Raw genomic sequence first — 10891 nt, forward strand, 5'->3', positions numbered from 1 at the left:
CTGAGTTTAGTTGAATTAAGTGCTCTCCTCTCTTTTTGAATTAAATGGCATCATAATATAGGCCTGTACCTAATTATCCAAATGAAAAACCTGTGGTGCTTGCATGTGATGTTGCGGTGGTTTATTTTATTTTATTTTTTTTTTGCACACGAAAAGCACATTAACCTATTGCTGACCGCGTCACGCCGATGGCCGTGGCAACTCCAGGACCGCCTAACACCGATTGGTGTAAGGTCCTGGAGCGCTGTATTGCGGGCAATCGCATGCGCGCACATTGCTCAGCATCCTTTGTGGATGGCCTTCGTCATCAGCCTGCTGGCCAATTAGCTGCGCCGGCAGGCTGTACGTGAATGATCTGCCTGGGGGAAGTGTATAATACACATTGTTTTGGAAACCACATTATTATACAGGCTTTCTCATCTGGTGGTCAGTGCCCCCAGATCGACCACCGGAGAGGACGGCAGCAGCACATTGCCCCCTCGATTGCTGCTGATCACCCTTCACTGGCTCCTGACAGGCATCTTACTGAGGTCTGATTGACATCTGGTCGTCTGTCACCAGCTTTGATTGAAGTCTGAGTGACATCTGATTGGCATTTGATCGTCTTGGATTGCAGGGCTGTGGAGTCGGGGCAATTTTGGGTGCCTGGAGTCAGGGAAAAAATGCAGACTCCTAATGAATTTAAACTGTAATTAAAATAGAAAATATGATAAAATGTTCTATTTCTCAGAATAGTCTTCATAAATGTATACATACAGTAATAGCTGTGCTTAGTCCACAAAAATGAAATAAACCAATCAAAATTAGTTACTTGTGCTGCTTCAATAAAGCTGTCCCTGTATTTTTAAAGTCAGATATACACATCTGATTGTGACTGTATATGATGTGTACACAGGAATCTCTTATATATACCAAAAAACACCTATGCTGTAAGTATAAAGCCTGATGTGTAGCCGTGTCGCTAATAGAGATGGTCAATGAGATGGAAATAATTCTGCGTTGATTCTGATTTATGCAAATGTACTTTGCTCATAAAATCAAATAATTCGATATGTTGTTAAAATTTGGTCTGGTGACTAAATTAAATGGTACCTGAAGGATGAAAAGAGAAGTTTTATACATACCTGGGGCTTCTTCCAGCCCCCTTCAGGCTAATCAGTCCCTCGCTGTCCACCTCCACCACCTGGATCTTCTGCTATGAGTCCTGGTAATTCAGCCAGTCAGCGCAGTCTGGCCGTATGCCGCTTCCACAGCCAGGAGCGTTCTGCACCTGCGCAACAGTGCTGCGCAGGTGTAGTATGCTCCCGGCGGCGGAGTGTGTGCATGCGCACTACGCCAGACTGGCTCAAGTACCTGGACTCATAGCAGAAGATCCAGGTGGCGGAGGAGGACAGCGAGGGACTGATTAGCCTGAAGGGGGCTGGAAGAAGCCCCAGGTATGTGTAGAACTTTAATTTCATCTCTCAGGTTGACTTTGTTACACAGTAGTAATATACTCTACATATGCACTTTCCACAGAGCTGCAGTGAATCCACTGATGTTGTTGATGTTGTGCACATTGAACACAGAGGTGTTGTCTATCACCCATAAACCTGGTTCAGATAGTACATGAAGAATGTGTAATAGAGGAAGAATCTCCTTATTCCCCTGCAGAGTACCTGCACATCACTCTTACATGTACCCACAGTTACATTGCCTAGGGCCTGATCCATGTTCTTTGTTCCGGCCTGAACCTTTTACACGTACTTTTACCAAGGACTAGTTTTAGTCTGACTAAAGGGAATAAATAATGCAGTCTCCATATCCTTCTCACTTCAGCTGTCTTTTAAAATTCCTAAGCGTTGGCAGTTAAAGAGACGAATTTCACGTTACATACTTTCAATCAACAAGATTGTAATATGCAAATTAGAGGAGTCTTTTGTCGGAGTCAGTGGAATCCTAAACGTCGGAGTCGGTGGATTTTTGTACCGACTCCACAGCCCTGTCGGATTGCCCAGTGATTGACTGTTTACATTGTTTGGCATCTGACAGCTGCAGTGATTGAAATCTGGCATCTGATTGAGGTCTGTGCACTGTTAATTTACATCTGATCGCCTGTTTTCACTGGCATCTGATCGACCTCTTGATTGGCTCTGATTGACCTCTGCCTATTTCTAATTGCGTTTGTTTTCGATTGCTGTCTGATTGCCTCTGATCACCCCCGGCACTATCCTAGTGATCTAAAAACCGTAATCGGTGAAAACTGTCACGGTTTTAGTATCACTAGTTTTAAGTTAGGCCAGTGAGTTAGCTAGGCCCCTTGTTAGGTAGTTAGTGTCAGTTAGCGCCCAGCCCACTACACAGCAGTCACTAATTAGTCGCTGATTAGCATCAGAAATGGTACTATATAGTATCTGTGATCAGTACTGATTGCAGTCAGATCTATATAAGTATGTTAGGGTCACCTTAGAGTAGGCTTCACTAAAAACGCTGTTTGGCCACACTTGTGTTCAAGTGACAGAAATTTTCTGACCAATAGGCAACCAGCTGCCGCACTAATGGTGCATCATGACAGAAACCTTGCACGTCTGTCAGATTACACACGTCGGTGCATGCAGGGCAAGATTTCTCCGCAGTAAGATACGTTTGCCGAGGCATTTGAGCTTGAGGGACGGTGCTGGAGTTCCTATGTTTTGGCAAGCACTTTGTATCAAAATTGGCAGTTTTTTTTTTTTTTTTCCCCCCTTGGCAGATTTTTTTTTTATTCTTTTTTCCATCCACATTGATCAATGCAAATGAGAATCTTTGCCGTTCATTTTTCCTTTTATGGAAAAAAAGTGCATCATCCGTATGCCCAAATAAAAGTATAGCAGAACCTTACTGGCCACATGATTGCGGAGACCGTAAAATGCCAGGACATACCCCATTTTGGAAAGAAGCCCCAAGGCATTTTGAGGGGCATGGTGAGTTCATAGTTGTTTTTTTTTTTTTTTTTTTTTTTTTGTCGCAAGTTAGCAGAAATGGATTTTTTTCCTGTCATTTTCTGCTAACTTGTGACAAATAAAATTTTTTTCTATGAACTCACTGTCCCTTGTGGAATACCTTGGGGTGTCTTCTTTCCAAAATTGGGTCATTTGTGGGGTGTTTACTGCCCTGGCATTGTTAAGGGAGGCTAAATTGTGAGCCGCCCTGTAAAGTCTAAAGGCGCTCATTGGACTCTGGGCCCGTTTGCGCAATTAGGCTGCAAAAGTGTCAGATATGTGGTATCGCCGTTCTGAGAAGTAGCATGTGTTTTGTGGTGTCTTTTCACACATACCCATGCTGGGTGGCAGCAATCTCTGTAAATGACAATGTTGGGTGTAAAAGTCATTTGCTGGGATTTCTCCCACCCAGCATGGGTATGTGTGAAAAGACAACCCAAAACACCTTATACTACTTCTCCTGAATACAGGGATACCACACGACTTTTTTTTTTTTTTTTTTTTTTTTTTTTGCAGCCTAGCTGTGTAAAGGGGCCCGAAGTCCAATGAGTACCAATAGGATTTCTCTATCGTACTGTATCTTGATAAAGAAACCAGTGGCCTCTGAGGTGCCTGGCTCTTCTACTGTTGCCTGATGAAGCGGAATCACTCCCGGGACAATGCAACACATTTTACAGGTTTATGTAAATATACTTTTGTATTTAACACACTTCGGCAATTTGTCTGCTTGGAGGAGGCAAGTCTACCACTGCCTTCTCGTGTTAAACTTTTTAGATACTTTTTATCCTTTTGGCGCCTCTGTATCCATACTATGCTATATCAAGTCCACCCCTTCAGAGAGTGACTTCTTTAATCCTGAGTGGGGTCAGGTCTATTCTCTCTCCACCTGCCTTATACAGTGGTTGCCTTTGAGTATTAAGTTATACTTGCAAAGCAGGGTTACCTCAGTCATACTACTTTTTAACTGCCAGTGCATACACTATATTTGACTCTTGGTGTCCCTACTGTTCAGAACATTATCAAACATTACCATTGATGCACAAAGCCTTTCCCATGAGAAACTGCATAGAGGTGTTTTTTTTTTTTTTGTTTTTTTTTGTGAGGGGGGTGGGGAATCTGGATAGGGACAAGGCTCATTAGATTTAAGAACTTAATGAATGAATTTTGTGGAACTAAAATCTGTTTTAGGATCACTGCTGATCATAGCTAGTGAAATCGGGCAATCAGCTGTAAATGCGTTGTTTTTTTGTTTTATTTTGTACGTTTAAGTGCTGTTGCTGATGGAATGTGATTTCAGTTACAGCATTTCTCACCATTTCAGGAAACCCTAAAGGGTCCATATCTTGAAAAGCTTCCAGTTGCATTGGGAAGATTCTCTCGTTTCCTGGGAGACAGAGAGTGGTTTGCTGGTAGCAAGGTATGTCATATAATGCTTTTGCATTATTCATATACTGTATCTATAGTTTACACCCTGTCCTGAACCTGTCTTTTCCCTTAAGATTACATTTGTAGATTTCCTGGTGTATGATGTCCTAGATCAGCATAGGATGTTGGAACCCACCTGCCTGAAAAGCTTTCCTAACTTGCAGTCCTTCCTGGATCGAATCGAGGTGAGACGCTGAACATAAAATAAAAAAAAAAATCTCTAGCTCTCATAACTGTTCAAAGCATTTTTGTAGACTAGACTTTTAGTAGTCAATTGATCATTGCTTGTTTGTCTTGTTTTGAGGGGAAAGGGGGGTTTGCAGAAAGATTACAGCTTTCTATAGGTCGTTGCAATTGTTGACTCCCTTAATAGACAAATACATATTTGAACAATATTGGCAGATCACAGTATGCGTATGCAGCTGCACCACAGTTAGGGCATGATTATGCTGTTGGCTCTTCTGTGTATTTATCACCCAGGAGGCTCAGTGATATTTGCTTGTGGCCCAGTCATACAGTATGAAATGTGTTAACACAGTGCCTACGGAATGTGTAACTTTTTCAGCATTTGGATCCAACCTTAATCTGATAGTATGGCCACTCACATGGGGCCTCTTCATTTATTGTGCACAGGGGCCCACTGTTGGCTTTGTCTGCCGCTACACCACATTAAAGTGGATCCGAGATGGGAGGAGGAGCATGCACTGCGATTCAGAAGTGAATTGCAGACAGTGCGGTCTATGCACTGCCTGCTGTCCATGCAATCGTGTCTCCATAAGTGCGCCTGAAAGTGCACTATATTGAAATGAGCTTTAACTCTGAGCATCTACAAAATGGCAGGTCTTACCTTGGCCTCACAGGTTTCCCCTTCCCAGTCTGTTTCCAAACGTCAAGCTTTATTTGTTCCCAACTCTGGGGTATCTGGTCCGATTTCCAGGCTTTATAGATATTTGCTGTTAGCTGCTATATGAATAATTGCTTATTAGTGGAAGAGCCTATCCTTCCCTCTCTTCTGAGGGACAGAATGAACACTTGGGCTATAAATATGCAATGGTTATTACTTATCAAAGTGTCTCGTACTGTCATGGGTGTCCAAGACTCATTAATGTATGTGTGGAGAGAAGGCTAGTGCACCGACTAGAAATGATTTACTGTAGCACAGGTTGCTGAATAACTGATAATTATACAAGTAAAGCTGCGCTTATGGGTAAACAATAAAACATGGAGCGCACTAATTAAACAATACTGTAAATTGTCACAAGTTCACTTTCAAAAAATTAGAAGCGCTCAGTGGCTTATATCAAAAAGTCACTGTAAACAATCACCATCCAGTAGTTTTGGCGTGTGTCCAACTATGTCCCAGAGCTTCAGTAGTTTTCCTCAATGACCAGCCGACATGTCATAAAGAGAAACAAAAGGGCACATAGCGTAATCCAAGAGATACAAGCGTTGCCCGTCACCACTCCAGAGTGAACACGCCACCTTGTGATTGGACACACTCCCCTCTATGTGCCCGCACTCACCCAGTCAGCCTCCAACAAATCCGGAGGTATGGATGTAAAGTGTAAACGGGGTATAAGCAGGAATCAAATCACTCCAACAGGACCAGATTCTATAACTCAGAAGAGCACCAGATAGTGTAAAATCATTTAATGAAATAAGGTTAAAAAAAAGTATAAAACTCACAAGCGTAGATGATCAAAAAGCATGTATACACATGCGGATGCAGTCCCGGGTAGCCGCTCACACATGCTGCATCGCTTCCCGTGGCTTCCTAGTTCTGCCGGTTCATGTGACGTAGCTCCGCCCTATGCATTTCGTCATGAAGATGACTCATCAGGGGCTCACGTCACTCCAGCAACACCGACTCCTATAAACTTTTTGCCAAACCCTCCCCTTTGCTTAACCCCGCCTAATATTAAAATTAGGTCCTCAGCAAGCCTATGTCCCAGTGCTCACCCATAGGGACAAATATGCCGAACAGTTTAAAATATAACACCAGAGTCACAATTAGGAGCCAAATCTAAACATAGCTGACACAGCACTAATACGCTGCACTGATACATATAACTACAGTAATCACGGTAATCAGTCGTTTTTATCGCTGTCTGTCAGTTTCACTAGCGGAAACCAGGTTGAAGCAGCGCGCAATATCACATCATGGGTGATTACAACAATCACACCCCTGATGCTGCGACGATGGTCGCACCGATTTGCGCATCTAATCGCAGATGCCGCATTAGTAAGTGGGTGCAGCGCACCAACACACATTGCATGCGCATACAACCCACCCTCCACGTCGCTACAATAATTGCACCAACCAGTTAATCCACCTCACCCTTTATAACCCACTGACTCCCGACTGTATAAAGTATAAAAATTAAAATCGGTTATTTGAAATAAAACAATTAATATCTAGGTCCACATTTAAACCTGTTGGATTGAATGTGTCCAAGTTAAAAATCCACCTTGTTTCTTTCTTTGAGAGCCCTCTTATTCTATTGCACCCCCTCCAATTAGGCATCAGTTTCTCGACTGTGCAAAGTGCATTAAGGCCGGATTACAGTGATGTTTCTGTTTAAAGTGGAGAGATACACTATGCTGCTCGAATCCTTTCTTTATATTGTGTTCCCCGATCCTTTCTTTTAGTGGTCTGGTGGTGCGGCCCACATACTGCAGACCGCAATCGCACCAGATCACGTATACCACAAAAGCTGTATTACAACAAATTGCCTAATTTTAAATGAATTAGCATTAGAAGTTGATACAATGTCGTCTTGTCTATGAGCATTAGCTTCTCTGCAGCATTTACACCCCCTGCAAGGAAAAAAGCCTGATTGCCATCCAATTAGCTGCTTTTTCTCCGGAGGAGCAACACAGCTTGGTGCAATCTGTTTTTTTTTTTTTTTTTTTTTTTCATGGGGGCACGACGATAAATAAAGTTGGGCCTGGGAGGCAGAACTTCGTTCAATACATGATCGCTCTGCAAAATATTCCAGTGTTTGCGAAAAATCTTTTCCACCAATCTGCGGAAAAATCACTCAAACGAAAAGGGCTTACAAGCTCCATGTAAATCTCCCTTTGTCTGAAGCAGGGGTTCTCTATCTTTTTCACCCACTTCTCTCTGTATTTCTTCTAACCATGACTTGCTATACCCTTTCTCCACAAATTTGGTTTTTAGGATGTCTGACTGCAGTCCTCCGGAGAAAAAGCCGGGAGATTTACGTGGAGCTTGTAAGCCCTTTTCGTTTTTGAGTGATTTTTCCGCAGATTATAGATTGGTGGAAAAGATTTTCCGCAAACACTGCAATATTTTGCAGAGCGATCATGTATTGAAGGAAGTTCTGCCTCCCAGGCCCAACTTTATCTATCGTCGTGCCCCCACGTTAAAAAATCAGATTGCACCAAGCTGTGTTGCTCTTCCGGAGAAAAAGCAGCTAATTGGATGGCAATCATCAGGCTTTTTTCCTTGCAGAGGGTGTAAATGCTGCAGAGAAGCTAATGCTTATAGACAAGACGAAATTGTATCAACTTCTAATGCTTATTTAAAATTAGGCAATTTATTTGTTGTAATACAGCTTTTGTGGTATGTGATCTGGTGTGATTGCGGTCTGCAGTATGTGGGCCGCACCACCAGACCACTAAAAAGGACTGGGGAACACATTAATAATATAGAGGATTCGAGCAGCATAGTGTATCTCTCCACTTTAAACAAACATCACTGTAATCCGGCCTTAATGCACTTTTGCGCAGTCGAGAAACTGATGCCTAATTGGAGGGGGTGCAATAGAATAAGAGGGCTCTCAAAAAGAAACAAGGTGGATTTTTAACTTGGACACATTCAATCCAACAGGTTTGAATGTGGACCTAGATGTTTTATTTCAAATAACTGATTTTAATTTTATACTTTATACAGTCGGGAGTCAGTGGGTTATAAAGGGTGAGGTGGATTGACTGTGGTTGGTGCAATTGTAGCGACGTGGAGGGTGGGTTGTATGCGCATGCAATGTGCGTTGGTGCGCTGCACCCACTTACTAATGCGTCGTCTGCGATTAGATACGCAAATCGGTGCGACCATCGTCGCAGCATCAGGGGTGTGATTGTTGTAATCACCCATGATGTGATATTGCGTGCTGCTTCAACCTGGTTTCCGCTTGTGAAACTGACAGAACGCGATAAAAACGACTGATTACCGTAATTACTGTAGTTATATGTATCAGTGCAGCGTATTAGTGCTGTGTCAGCTATGTTTAGATTTGGCTCCTAATTGTGACTCTGGTGTTATATTTTAAACTGTTCAGCATATTTTTGTCCCTATGGGTGAGCGCTGGGACATAGGCTTGCTGAGGACCTAATTTTAATATTAGGCGGGGTTAAGCAAAGGGGAGGGTTTGGCAAAAAGTTTATAGGAGTCGGTGTTGCTGGAGTGACGTGAGCCCCCTGATGAGTCATCTTCATGACGAAATGCATAGGGCGGAGCTACGTCACATGAACCGGCAGAACTAGGAAGCCACGGGAAGCGATGCAGCGTGTGTGAGCGGCTACCTGGGACTGCATCCGAATTTGTGTATACATGCTTTTTGATCTACGCTTGTGAGTTTTATACTTTAACCTTATTTCATTAAATGATTTTACACTATCTGGCGCTCTTTTGAGTTATAGAATGTGGTCCTGTTGGAGTGATTTGATCCCTGCTTATACCCCCTGTTTACGCTTTACATCCATACCTCCGGATTCGTTGGAGGCTGAATGGGTGAGTGCGGGCACATAGAGGGGAGTGTGTCCAATCACAAGGTGGCGTGTTCACTCTGGAGTGGTGACGGGCAACGCTTGTATCTCTTGGATTGCGCTATGTGCCCTTTTGTTTCTCTTTATGACATGTCGGCTGGTCATTGAGGAAAACTACTGAAGCTCTGGGACATAGTTGGACACACGCCAAAACTACTGGATGGTGATTGTTTACAGTGACTCTTTTTGATCTAAGCCACTGAGCACTTCTAATTTTTTTGAAAGTGAATAACTGATAATGCTGGCTGTAAAACATAGCACAACATGCATCCCTACTGTTTGTTATAATGCTGTGTAGCAACATGCCAGTCAGTGCCCTTGGCAGATAAGTATCAAAACTGGACAATAAAAATGGGTAGTATATAGCGGATCATGCTTTCCTTGGCCTCCAAATTCCCTGGAATTCTAAAATGTTCATGGAATGATCTGTTAATGTCTTGGTGCAAGCTATCACAAGACGCTTGGGCCCTTTTCCTCACTGCAAACAGTCCGTGGTTGTGCCATTCTTCTGCAATCGCACGAGTCGCAGTGCAACCTTTTGGGACCAGTGAGGCATATAGTACTAAGTGGTAAACGTGCACATTTGAGCTGTGATTGACTGAGACTATTACATGTGCATGGGGCAAAACTATAGGGAAATGGCCCATGTGAATGTATGGGGGCCCAGATCTTCAGGGGGCCACCCTCCAGATCTGATGGTTTTTATAGATGTGGAGATCATGATGGCGACTTATGAAGGTGGTGTCTTATCACCCTTCCAAATCAGGGCGCCAGGCTGTGAGGGTCCTCATAGGAGATAAGGTAATGTTGGGGAGCCACATTGCAAGGGGCCCCATGATTTACAGTTGCACCCCGCCTGCATGTGTGAAAGTAAAACTGACACATTTAGAACAATTTGACTGACTGCAACAAATCAACGGTTTTTAAATGTGAACACTTTAGGTTGTGATGCAATAGTTCTATAAACACTGGTCCAATTCAACAATAACAATATTTGTGTTAATTTTTATTTCCACTTTGCAGGCTCTTCCAGCTATTGCTGCGTACATGAAATCTCCACGCTTCATGAAGAGCCCACTTAACAACCGAATGGCATCCTGGGGCAACAAATGAGACCCTGCCAATGTGAATTATCTAGAGAATTTTGAGTTTTCTCCTTTTCCATGCTTCACTGTCACTTACCATGTTCTCTGAATAAATTTACAATAAAATACTGAATAAAGTCTGACTGTATTAGCTACATGCTTGTTTCAGGTGTGATTCAGACAGCAATTTATAAGGGTGTGGTTTTTTTTAATAGTTCTTGTGGCAAAATAGGAAGTACATTTTGAAGTGAGCAGCTTTTGACAAAAAAGCTTTGCAAATCGCTCTCTTCAGCTCTTGTTGTGAATCAGCCCTTTGTGTGGGTTTCCTCCAGGCACTCTGGTTTCCTCCCCCCAAAAAAACATACAGTGGCGTGAAACTATTTGCCCCTTCCTGATTTCTTATTCTTTTGCATGTTTGTCACACTTAAATGTTTCTGCTCATCAAAAACCGTTAACTATTAGTCAAAGATAAAATAACACAAAATGCAGTTTTAAATGATGGCTTTTATTTAGTGAGAAAAAAAACTCCAAAACCTACATGGCCCTGTGTGAAAAAGTAATTGCCCCCTGAACCTAATAACTGGTTGGGCCACCCTTAGCAGCAGTAACTGCAATCCAGCGTTTGCGATAGCT

The 10891-nt window shown here is 42.8% G+C and overlaps 1 protein-coding gene across 2 annotated transcripts in view; it reads left to right on the forward strand.

The window, feature by feature from the left end:
* Positions 1–10413, forward strand: part of LOC137546744 (glutathione S-transferase Mu 1-like) — a 34875-nt gene extending 24462 nt beyond the window's left edge. For both annotated transcript variants that reach the window (XM_068269527.1, XM_068269528.1), the window contains 3 exons: positions 4282–4377; positions 4460–4570; positions 10197–10413. In XM_068269527.1, coding sequence (XP_068125628.1) covers positions 4282–4377; positions 4460–4570; positions 10197–10286 — 297 coding nt within the window. In that variant the 3' untranslated portion in view covers positions 10287–10413. The remainder of the gene's footprint in view (positions 1–4281; positions 4378–4459; positions 4571–10196) is intronic.
* The last annotated feature ends 478 nt before the right edge of the window (positions 10414–10891 follow it).

The sequence above is a fragment of the Hyperolius riggenbachi genome, chromosome 2, assembly GCF_040937935.1.
Source record: "Hyperolius riggenbachi isolate aHypRig1 chromosome 2, aHypRig1.pri, whole genome shotgun sequence".
NCBI lineage: Eukaryota > Metazoa > Chordata > Amphibia > Anura > Hyperoliidae > Hyperolius > Hyperolius riggenbachi.